Raw genomic sequence first — 12,772 nt, 5'->3', positions numbered from 1 at the left:
GTTCTTGCTCTGCCTGGCTGAGTGTTGAGCGCATCTGACAAAGCTGCCCACCATGCTATAAAGCTGCTTGTCTATGGCAGACAGGCTGCTGGCAGGGGTTTGTGATGGCAGAGTGGTGTTTTGGGCACTGTCTCACTTTCTAAAGAGAGGTAAGCAGCTTGAGATTTGGACTGATGCAGGGATTTTGTGGCAGGGTTTTCTTGTGACCAGCTTACCTCAATCTATCTGTGATATCTGTATTTCTTTCCCAGGGCTGTTGTCTGATGGGATGGTGTTTCTACAGGACTTTGGATCTTGAAAATTCTGTCTAAGTGCTAAAGATTATATTAAATGCAATGTTGTCCACATGGCAGTGAGAGAGACAGAAAATTTGTTTGCCTTTTTAGAGAACTGTAGACAGAAAAGGAAGTCATTAGGTGAGAATTGCTAAAGGAAAAAATCAACCTGCCAGGATGAAGCAGCTGCTCCACAATTTTTGTTTTAAATTGTGGCAAGTCTATCAATAATTTTTAAAACTTCAACAAATAGTTGAAAACTGTTTTCTATTTAATGAAAGACCACAAAGCAGTGGCTCTGCATAAGTTATTTCAAAAGATTTTTTTTGTGTGTGAAATTGAGCTTGAAGAATGGTGTCTTTCAAGAACTGCAGTTACCAAAAAAAAAAGTTATGAATGTGGGAGCCTTACACTCAGTTGATTCAGAAAATCTGAGACTGAGGACATGGCAGTTGAAGATCAGTTCTCTCTAAGAACAGGATTAGCCTGAGGCCTGAGCGATTTTTTAGCATTCAGAAAGGTGCAAGGTATCAAGAACATGCTTGAGGATATGCCTGGACTTCAAGCCAAGTTGCAACAACAGAGGGAGGAAAAAGCTATGCTGGTATTATGTTTTCTCAATGTATTCTTTTAAAAAATCCTTATGGAGAGGCATATTGCAAAAAATCTAATTTTGCAAATTTTTTGGGGTGCAATGACTTTTCCCCCCCAGTTTTTCTGTTAGATCAAAAGCCATTTTGCCCAAACAGGGATTAGGTAAAACTGAGCTCTTTCCTAGTAGGGGGTGTGGGAGCAGGTGACTGCAGGGAACTTCTGGAGCAGTGTTTTTGGTAGCCACTTAACCCAACTGAGTTCCCATGGTTCTGGCTAAACTTAGCTTTGAAATGTAGGAACTCTGGGTAAGAACCAAGCTGAACACAGTGAGACATCAGTTACTTCACCTGACCAACTGAGTTAATCTTTTTTAAAGTGTGAAAAAAGCTATTTTTACCAGTTGCACACAAACTTTTCTGTTCCACTCCTAAAAGACACTGCAGAGAGAAATGCTTCCTTGCATTCTGGCCATCCCTGCTAGTGTAACAACATTTTGTGCCTTGAAAAACCATCTTACTTCAGCCAGTAATTCAACCTGTGAGTGTAGGACAGGAGCATAGGGAAAAATGTTATGTGGAGCTACTGTTTTTTTTTTTTTCTGTTCCCTCTGGTTCAGCTCCAGTGAAATTTGATGCATCAATATAACAATGCAAAATTTGTGTATGTGTGTCAAAGTTAGACTGAACTTCCTCGGGTGGGATGAGGATGTTAAGGTCAAAATAAATGTGATTTAATATGATAAATGAAAGCCAGGATGTGTGAGTGAATAGCAGTCATATATAGGACTTCTAGGCTGCAGTAAAATGCCTTTACTGCATGCAAGCTCTGCTTGTATGTCCTCCTTGGAGTTTTCTTCCATGTCTTTCCCTGGTTTTTCTTCCAATAACAGGGTAGATGAAAGAAAGCAGACCTTGGGACTTCCTCTGCAGAAGTTCAATCCCACTCGAGTTCCAAAGTGTAGATGGAAAAGGGGCTCTGAAGCTGACTTTGTGCTCCTAAGTCTTGTCACATGAGGATAAAGGGTTATTTGCAGGATAAAATGCAGCAGCCAGCTGTCAATCAACTAAAATGACTGTTTCAACAGCTGGGAATCAGTGGGACATGAACTCTGGCTGTGTTTCCTCTCCCCTAGCCACATCCTCTGCTGTAGTCTGGATTCTGTGGAATCCTCTGCTAATTCAATGCTGATTGGAAGCAATTCTGGATGTACTAGAAATTTGAGCCTGGAAAATATTAAGGAAATATAAACCTTTTCCAGATCTGGTTTATTAGAAGGACAGAGAAGTGCTAAGTGGGCTATATCAGGGCTGGTAACTGTATACTTGAATCCCCTGTAGCACAAGGAAAACATTTCCAGATGAAGTTTGCTGATTCATCTCATTCCTGGAGACACGAAGTCAAGCAGAGCACATGTGCTATGGAGATAACTACTATAGGAGACTTTGGAGAAAACTACAGATATAATTGTGCCTGATCATTTATTGCACTGCTCTCTGATACAGAAGAAGCCTGGGAGCAGCCCCCATGGATAGTTAAGTTTCTGTGTCCTTTGAAGCTGTGCAGCTTAATTATAGTTTCATTACTTTTGACAAACCATAATTTCAGTGATGGGCTGAGGATAAAGAAAAACACTTGTCTTAATTTTACTATTTTGAGCTTTTCCTCCCTTATTTGTCCTTCTCCTTCCATCCATTTCTTTGTACTGATGATCACTGATTATCTTGTTAATATTTTTTCTGGGAGAAGTTGACTAACTATAGCTCTAAATGTGAGGTTGAAAAAGGAGGAAAATGAATGTGAAGATCATATTGCAAGGCTTTCATTTTTGTTCTTCATAGGCCCATAATTAAGCCCACTCTAGTTCTCTCATTGTGGAACAGGATGCACAGGTTATAACAAGGATTCTTTTCTCTGTGTCTTTCTGTGGAATGGGCTGGAAGGAAGGAATCAAGTAACTAGTCTAATGTAAATTGGCATAGCTCCATCAGTTACAAGACAGGCACAAGTGTATTTTTAGTGCCAGCAGAAGATAAGCTCACACTGTGGAACAGCAGTCTTTGGGGAAATAGAGGAAGAAAAAGACTTTTCTTAGGGTTTTCCCCAGGTGAATGTTTCAAAATGGTAATTAAAGCTTAACTTTCTCTATCTGTAAGAGCCCATAGGGGCAGGTTTAATTTGTCTCTAAGATCTGAGATTTCACTTTGCCAACTTTTGAAATGTTTTCGAGTCCTTCTCTATTTACTGCCACTGCAGCTGTAGAGTTGAACTCTTTATTTGCAAAAAGGGATCCCTTTTCTTCATTAATAGCTGGCCTGGATTTTAAATCTTGTTGCAAGCAGAAAACTTGGGTAAAGGTATGCTTCATGCACTTTTGTGTGTAAATTTTCCATAAATTGCTGCTTTGCTAACCACAAGAGCAAGGCCACCTGAATCCCTTTGTGAGCACGTGTCCATAGGTCCATATGTTAATGATGGTCCTTCTTGTTTATTTTCAGCCTCTCCAAGCCTCCTGCTCCATAGTACTTTTGTACTGACTGGGACTACCTTGAAATGGGTTAATGGGACTCAGAACTCTGTGGTTTCTATTGGGCTGTCTGTTCTGAGAAAATGTACAGCAGTACTTCCCCCTGGCCAGGTGTTCACAGGTGTTTCTGCAGAACTGAGGTGCTCAGTGGGGGCACAGTCAGTCTTGTGAACTTTAAAATGCAAAGGGAGAGAATCATGTGAGGGGTTGCATCCCCTCTGTGAGCACCTTGCCTCTCCTGCTTGTGTTATGTGCTGAGCAAGAAGAATGAGCTGAGAAGCACACACTGATTGTTTGCACAGAGTCAGATCTGGTTTTCATACCTGCTTGGGCCCATCTGAGCCTCAGTTTCAGTGTTAGGGGAGTTTTGCTGGAGTCTCCGCCTTATGTGGTTTCCTTGGGTGCAGAATGAATGGAAATTAACAGATCTGTTGTACAAGGAAGCTCAGACTATCAAATGTGGGGAAACTGAGTGTATTCTCAATAACAAATGTTCTTGCAGAAGTGTAATGCTACCCCCTGTTGGAATTTGGGATATACGAAACCAGAATACATGGAATTGAAGCCTCTGAGTCTGTGTACATTACTTTGTTTCCATTGCACTTGACAAGACTTAGAAGTACCAGTCTCTCTAAAAAAAGTATTTTTTTAAAAATAAATAGGAAAGTTTTTTTTTTCCTTCCAGTTACCACTGAATTAAATTTAAAATATTCTTTCATGGTGAAATACAGCTGCAGGCACAAATGCCTGTCATTTTACTGTCTTTCTATAAGAATACAAATGTATAACCTATTCATGTTGATTTTTATTGTTCACAAGCATCTCTTCATAAAGTCCTTGCAACTTCTAAAAGAGAAATGCAGCCTCTCTCTTTGCATGGCTAAAGCTACAGTGTTTGCTGTGATTCAGGTGCAAGCTGAGGAAGAGCATTTGTGCTCACCTGTCTAAATGGGACTGGCTAAAGCAGTGCTGTGGGTGCCCTGCTGGACATGGAACAGCCTGGAAAAGTCTATTTGGTCTCTTGTGCATTGGCATTGCAGCAGGACTTTCTGTCTGCCTTAGGAGAGCTGAGCTGAGCAATGCTCTGGAAAAGGGAATTTAATGTTTCTATGAAAACATCTCTAAAAAGCTGACAACACTGTTTTGAATTGGAAAATCTGCTGTGTGTCTTAATGCTTAAATTAAAAATTGTTCTTTTCCATAAAACTGCAGAACATCATCTGCTACTGTAAATCAGGACAGCTCACTTGAGGAGTTGGGGAGAACAATGTAGATGATTCTAATTACCTGGAATAATTAGTTGTCTTTATTTTGGCCCTAAGAATATATGAAATACTGAACTTCAGATTATATTGGGGTATTGGCCTTTGTTCTTAGATCTCACAGCTGGAGAGAAAGCATTTATCACTTCTGAGCTGAGTGTGGTTTATTTTAATGGCAATTGTGTAAGGAGTCATTCATGCCCTGAATGGTAGAATGATTATTATGGGATACCTGGTGAAAGATGAGGCAGTGAAGGCTGAGGTTAATGCATTGCATTATGTACCTAGCATCATTTCACAGGTGTGTTTGTTCAGGGTTCTGTGCTCTGAAATCAGGAGATGCTGTGACCCCACTGTTCAGTTTGAGGAATATATCCTGTGTGTTTTTATTTTTCATGAATAATTGTTTTTAGTTCCAGTCTTCTAACTCCTCCAACATTCTGCCTGTGTTTATTGAATACATTGGATTAAAACTGGTTTCAGAGGCAATTTGCTATGTCTGGTGTAGCCACTTCCTCTGGCTGGTGGAATTCTTCAGCCTGGTCCTGGCTCCTGCTGTGAAAAGTCCTCCTGTATCAAGAACCAGGGGTGAAGTGTTCTCTGACTGTACTCAGTGTCTTTGTCCCGTGAGGTCTCTTCAGAATCTTAGATGAGCTCATCCCTTCAGCAATATTCATAATTATTAGTGTCCATCTTTCCATCTGAGTTTCTTCTACAGCTCTCCCTAGAGGGTTTGCTACTGCAGCCTCTGTCTCTGCAGATTGTCAGTATATTTATCCCTACAAAATCTCTATGAAATAATGAAGGGCTTCTTCTACCTGTATGGAAACCAGTGCTTCTGAATTTTACCCATGGTTAAAGAGGAGAGACCCTCAAATTCACAGAAGTATTAAATAGTTTTGTTTGACCTGGAGCCATCATATCAATCTTTGAGAAACCATGAGAAACTCAAACCTTATGAAATTAATTAGAAATTGTTAGACAACCCCAAACCCTCAGTTTGACAGAGGTGGCAGAGTGTCTTTATTTGATTTATGTGTTATAACTTGTAGTTTTGGGCATGTCTCTGTAATCACAAGAGAGCTGATATTGCTGTTAGGACAGTTTAGAGGGGTTTGGTGTTTTGTGCCTTTAGACTTTGCTATTGACCTGGGCTGAGCGTTATGTACAGCTGCTTTGGGCCAGCTGTACATTCTCCTGACTTATATTTTTGTCTAGCAAGTATGCAAGCTTGGCTTGTAGCAATGCCTGGAGACAGACAAAAACATCATTGATGTGTTTACACCAGGTATTTTATATGCCTTGGATGGTATTGCATAGCTGCTTCCTCTGGAATACTTCTGTGCATATTGAGGTATGTGTGTGATGTTGAAAGGATGTGGTTTAGGTTGGAAAGTTGAGCTCCTCAGTGTTGAGGAATTGACAGATTTACTGTTGCTCATGCCATCTTGATTGTAGCCACACATGTGTCTCTCTCATGCAGTGAAGGAAACAGATGTCCCATGGAAAAACTGGTATGTGACCATGTAATTGCATTACAGTGCAGTTGTTCAGCACACTCCAGTGTGACTGTCCAGTGTGCAGTAATTCTAGATCTGGTTTTGAAAAGGAAAAGACAAGAGCAAATCATGTGCCTTGCTGCTGTGTCAGTTTCCCTGTGGGCTCATAGATTATCAGTAGCAGAACTTGAAATTTGACCCTTCAGTGTTGCAACTGAGACTCGACCTTGCGAATTTCTGCTGCCTGGCAGGGGGACCCAGCTACTGGCTTTTGTGCTAGGGAACTCAGCCCAGCTTCTCTTTCTCTCCCATGAGTGGACAGCTTCAGAGAATGCTACAGGCAAGTTGGGTCATTTTGGGAGGTAATGATCACGTTCTGATGTTAATGGCTGTGGTCTGGGTCGTGTGACAAGAGGCTCCTGGCTGCAGGCAGCTGGGAAGCCCAGAGCAAGGAGCAGAAGATGCCTCTCAACATGAAGCATAAAAAAATCACAACTGCAGAGGCCTCAGTAAAAAACATGAGAAGATAGTGAAACAAATATGGACTAGAATTAAATAATACTTTTGGTTGTTTCTCACCTCTTGTTTTTTAAACAAGACCTGTACCTTGTTGATAAGCAGAGCTCATATATATATATGTGTATATATATATGTATAATATATATATATTGTATATATGTATATATATATGTATAATATATATATGTATAATATATATGTATATATATTATATGTACATATAATGTATGTATATAATATATGTATAATGTATGTATATTATGTATGTATATAATATATATGTATATATTATACATATACACATATATATAATGTATATTTTATATATATGTAATATATAAATATATATAAATGTGTATATATATATATATATATATATATATATATATATAAAATATGTATATTTTATATATAAAATATAGAGTGGTATATTTTATGCAGGGGTATATTTTAAGGGGTATATTTTAATGTGGCACAGCCCACGGCTTGCCAGTGGCACTGAAATTCCCAGCTTCATGCCTCATAAAATAGCTGATGTTTGGGCTTGGCTGAGCAAGTGGAGATGTTTCTAAACTGACTTCAGCAATCCTTCTGTAGTTGGCAGTGGGCTTGTGACAGATGAAGCTGAGTAATCAGGAGTTTGTGGCTGTAATTGGAGCCCTGCACCAATGAAACATGCTATGGGCAGGAGTTTGTTTCATTTGGAGCTTTTAGGAAGGATCATAGAGTTAAAAATTTTGTATCCTTTGTTCTGAACCTGATCAACTGCTGGGTGACAGAGCCCAGCAAGGCAGATGACCTTTAAAGGTTGCTCTATGTGCCTGTTTTTGTTGACCTTTCCTAGGAACTTTGTTTTTCTTGTGGCAGCCTAAGCATTCAAGCTTTAAACTTAATTATGATTTAAAATAATAGAATAAATCAGTCTTTAATCCTTACAAGAAAAGTACTAGAACTGTCAGTTTCATTAGGGACTGGTTCCTTTTTGCTGAAATACCTGATCTTTGCAGAACTTTTTCTCTTCCATTTTCTAAAAGCACTTTAAAGTTTTCTTTGTGACGCTGATTTCAAAATCTTCATTCAGGATCTCTCATTGAGCCCTTTGCTCCTTTGTGAAGTTTCTGATGGTTCAAATTTATTGTAATAAACTATATTATGTGAGTGTAATCTGCTGCCTCCCTCTGCACACAAACTATGTGAAGCAGTCAGAGGGTTGTGATGATTTCCCACCAGTTACACACAGCAGGCAGGAGAGGGTTTGTTCATTGTTGGAGAAGTCTGCTCACAGTTCCTGGTTTTCAGGGACTCAGGGATTTTGAGTCATGATTTTCATGGTTTCCTCTTGAAAAACTGGATATTTTGTGTAGCCTTGTTACTACATAATAGCTTTAGCATAAAGGGAGGGAGAGGAGAAAAAACAATCTAGATTATCTCCTCTGCAAAAATGAAGCATTTGAGCAATGTTGCAATCAAGCCTTTGTTTATGAGTGCATTTTTGGAACGTGCAGAATAAAAATCTCACAAAGTAAATACTTGCTTCTATTACTGTCAAGTACAAAGTCCTGTTTCATAACAAGACAAATCTGGGAGCCTCTCATTTATGTTGAGCTTTTCTTCTTCAAGTTTGAGGACTCAGGTTGGGGCAAAACTTCAGATATGTGCTTTGACTAAAGCAAGAGAGACCTAAAAAGCACAGACAATTTTGTGATGCAAGGAACCTTTAAAGGACACCTAGTTTAACCCCTCTGCAGTGAGTGGGAGCACTTTCCATTAGGTCAGGTTCCTCAGGGCCCCATACAGCCTAATCTTGAATGTTTCCAGTGATGGAACATCCACGACTTCTCTGGGTGACCTGTGCAAGTGTTTCACCACCCAGTCTAAATCCATCCTCTTTTATTTTAAAACCATCACCTTTTTTCCTATCACAACACAATCTGTTAAAAAGTCTGTCCCCATCTTTCTTATACTGTAAGTACTGAAGAGCTGCTCCAGGTGACCCTGGAGCCTTCTCTTTTCCAGGCTGGACAAGCCCAACTCTCTCAGCCGTTCCTCAAAGGAGAGGTGCTCCAGCCCTCCCATCATTTTCTGTCCATGCTCTGGACCTGCTCCAAGAGGTTCATCTTCCCTGTGCTGAGAACTCTGACTCTCAGTAGGCGCAGAATAATGGAGCTATAAAAAGCTGCCAAACTTAGATGATCTGAAAGAAAAGCTTTATTTCTAAAGATACACAGAGGGAATTACATAAGCTGTGGCTGATGGAGGTGTGTCTGAAATGTTGGCACAGTTATCAGGTGACTGGCATTTCATTCCTCTTGCCAGTGATGATGGAGCCCTGCTCAGCATTCAAACCTACAGAGCTTTTTCTTGGAAGTGTATGTTACTCCTTTTTAGGAGGCAAAATAGGAAACAAAAATATTTGGCTCTGTGAAAATGCTTGGTTAATATTGATCAGTTCTCCATCATAGCCAATAATGGGAAGAATTAGTTTTAAGACAATTTTTTTTTTTGTTTTGTTTTTTATTCATCTAACTGGCAAGCTTCTGGCTCCTTTTTATGCCACAGAGGTGAGCTTGCAAAGCTGTTCTGGTGCTTTTTGTCACTATGAATCTGGAAAAACTTCTTCTATAGGCAGGAAACTGCAGTGCAGTATCTTTGCTCCATGCTGTGGAGGTTATATTAGATGATCTGGAATTTTTGGGCTGATCTTGGATCCAAAAACTAAAACTCCCATAAGCAGCACCAGAGCAGGATTAAGTATGTAATCACTGAAAAGCTGTATAGAGATGGGAAAGCCTGCTCCTCTTCCTATGGGACAGTATTTTCAACTGCTGATTTTTTTTTTTTATGAGAACTGGTGTGATCAATCACATATTTAATGAAATTTAAAGTGAGTGAAAGTTTGAGTATAATAAAATGAAACTTTAAAAGAAAAAAAAGTGAGAGGAAGGCAAAGATATTCCAAATATACACAGAAGGGGGAAAAGAAAATCCCATTTTGATTGTGAAAAGGATTATGTGCCATGATGGTTATTTGTACCCACAGAAAGAAATGCCAGGCTTAAGTTCTATTTAGCTCTTTAGGGAAATCAAGCTAATCTATGAATAATGACCCAGCATATCAAACCACTGGGTTCTCCTAGCATCAGTCATTGAATTGTACCCAAGATATTTGGAAGCAGAACATAAAAAATGAATGTCATCTGACAGCAGGCAGATCAGTACCAGAGCTAAAATAGCCCTGGCCCTGCAGCTCCTGGTGTGTGACACACAGATCGTGCATATCTGCTTACTGCGGGTGCTGTGCTGCTGGGGTGGCTGGAGCCAGCAGCCAGGCATCACCCACCCCACACTCAGCTCCTGGGCCACAGACAAAAGCTAACATGTTTATATGAGGATATTTAACTTGTATTTATGAGTAATACTACGAGGCATGCAGGCCTTAGGTAATCATGTGAGTTTTTGTTTGGGTGTCATAGCAGGTGTGACAAAAGCATATGATTTGAGTGAGGTCACTTACCCCTTTTCTCCTTTGGTGTAATCACAGGGTGGGTTGGGATCTGCATTATGCTCTGCATTTAAAAACCATGCACTTACATTTGTACATGATGCCATAATAATTTCAAAAGGTTCTCCTACAGGCAAAAGCATGTTTTGCTGTGTTTTGTAGAATTATAAAAGGTAGTTTTACATCCCTCTATTGTTCTTTCTGCTGAGTTGCCTTTGCTGCTGCCACTGTTAGTGAAGCCTCTGCCTTACAGAGGATTGCAGCAGGAGGCCTCAGAGTTGCAGAAATAATAGAATATGATGTACTGAAAAGGGAAATGAAGACATTCTTAGAGACTGAAAAAATCACTTAATAACAAAACACTGCTTTTATTTTTCTTTTCTTATCTCAGGCTCATTTCTTTATCTAATCAAAGCTGATCCTTCTAGTTATTTGTTGTCTTTCCTATAATTTCAATGACACTTTAACTGTGTCCCATATCTGTTGTAACTTCACACATCAAACTTCTGTTGGCATTTTTGCATCTTTGTTAAGTATAATCTAATATTTTCTGAAATGCTGTGGGGCGTTTTTCTCTTTCACAAATGAAATCTTGGCCACATTTCTGATTTCCTCCCCTCCCTTCTACTTTTATATACCTTCTATATTTTGTCAGGTTTCTACTTCATGTACAGATTTTTCATTCTAAAATTTTCTGTTTTCTTTAGGGAACAGCAGTATTACAGTCTGGAGTCTTACCAGCTATATCAGGTAGGAGCCATTTACTTATTTACTTTATTTAACAATGATGTTTTAGTCTCAAATTGTGATAAGAGAAACAGAAGATTTATGGAAGCAGAACTAAATACTATATTGGGAGGTGTGCTTTTTGTGGTTGGTTTTTCTTCTGCAATCCATGACTTGGCAGTTATGAAATACATTGTAATCTGTAATAACCTTGGTTGAAAAGATTTATATATTTGTTTCCCCCTTTCTTTTGTTAATCTGAAGAGGTTCAAAGTTGTTAGAGTCTTGAAAAAGCTGTTTAGTGCCTTTTCTACTTACATGTTCAAAGAACAACAAGAACTTTTTCTTTTTAGGCTACATTAGTACCAAAGGCAAACATGATTTATATGTTCAGTGTGTATAGCCAGTTTGCTAAATAACACAAAATCACAGGAATGAATCTTTACCTGAACCAACTGGGAGATACTTCTCTCACGCCGGTGAAACTATTGATTGGCCACCAAAATCACTAATGAGAGGACACTGAGTGTCTGGCCTGGAAAGATTATTATTTATGGCTGTCCTTGCAGTGTAAACCTCTCTATCAGTAGAATGTGTTGGTCACCTGAGTTCCCTGTCTAATTCAGCCAAACTGCTCTGGCACCTCTGAATTATCATTTTACTCCAAAGAAAACATTTCATAAGCATTTTGTTTTGTGTGGTTTCTCTCCATCTTAGACCTTGGAGAGATCTGTGCAAAGAATTTGGTTACTGTCTTAAATGTCTTTCCATTCCTTAAATAGTTTACCTGATAATTAAATAGTTTACCAGATCCATTAAATTTCATGGGATTCCCACCTCCAATAGACATGGAGCAGCTCTTTGTGCTTGGGTTTCTTTACTACTTTAGAAAACCTCGGCCAATACATAAAGCAGTGTGACTGATGGGTCTTTGTGTGAACAAATCCAGTGAGATACTCAGGATCAGGAGGTGTCTCTGGAGAAGGTTAAAAGTAACTCCTTCCTTTGTCTGCCTTAGCAGGAGAAAATCCAGAAGCATTTAGCAGATCTTGTTGCTAGTTATTTCACTCAAGTCAGTGGAATTACTCTTGATTTATAGAGGTGTAAGTAGAGGCCCAAATTGGCTCATTAATTTTATCTTTCCCTCTGGTACTCAAGTTTCTAGTCCTCCACTCAAACCAAGGAAACCAGAACACTTATGATTCAAGTGTGTGTAAATACAGGGAAACTTCTGCTGCATGTGGTGGGCAGAATGTTATTTCTGTATTAATTTCAGCATCAAGTTAATTTTGGATGCAAACAACATCTGACAAAAATCTTAATCTCCGACTATTCATGCATATGAGGGAGTTAGCTGTTTTGATAAAACCTACCATGAAGCAAATTGGAATTGCAGAAATACACGACACATTTTTATATCAACAGAAAAAGAAGTTTGAGCAGGTGCATTTTATTGTCTGGTACACTGGAAAAATATAGCTTATGAAAATAACTCTTGCAGGAAAAATATAAATGTTTAAGACAAATGCAGCATCTAAAGCCAGTGAGTGAATTTTTGTTTATGGGGTTTCACCTCTCAAATGTTCTAATATACCAGTACAATTTTATTTTTCAATGCTAAACCTATTTTTCAGAATACAAAAGGAGCTGCAGTTTTCTGTGTCTCATTGAATTTTTATTATCCTTAGATTGTTATTATTATTATTATTATTATTATTATTATTATTATTATTATTATTGTTATTGTTATTGTTATTATGTATTAGGGTGTTTTCTTTTATATGTGTGAAATTTTAAGTATAATTAAACTCAGCATTGCAAAGCTTTCAAAATAATTCTGTAGCATTTGAATATTTAATCTAAGGTATTAA

At 38.7% G+C, this 12,772-nt stretch overlaps 1 protein-coding gene across 3 annotated transcripts in view; it reads left to right on the top strand.

The window, feature by feature from the left end:
- Positions 1-12,772, top strand: part of DOK7 (docking protein 7) — a 59,721-nt gene that overhangs the window by 31,636 nt on the left and 15,313 nt on the right. For all 3 annotated transcript variants that reach the window (XM_036382651.2, XM_036382650.2, XM_036382652.2), the window contains one exon: positions 10,883-10,925. In XM_036382651.2, the coding sequence (XP_036238544.1) occupies positions 10,883-10,925 (43 nt within the window). The remainder of the gene's footprint in view (positions 1-10,882; positions 10,926-12,772) is intronic.

This window comes from Molothrus ater, chromosome 4 (assembly GCF_012460135.2).
Source record: "Molothrus ater isolate BHLD 08-10-18 breed brown headed cowbird chromosome 4, BPBGC_Mater_1.1, whole genome shotgun sequence".
Taxonomy (NCBI): Eukaryota; Metazoa; Chordata; class Aves; order Passeriformes; family Icteridae; genus Molothrus; species Molothrus ater.
Note: the sequence above shows the minus strand (reverse complement) of the source record. Positions and strands in the feature narration are given on the sequence as shown.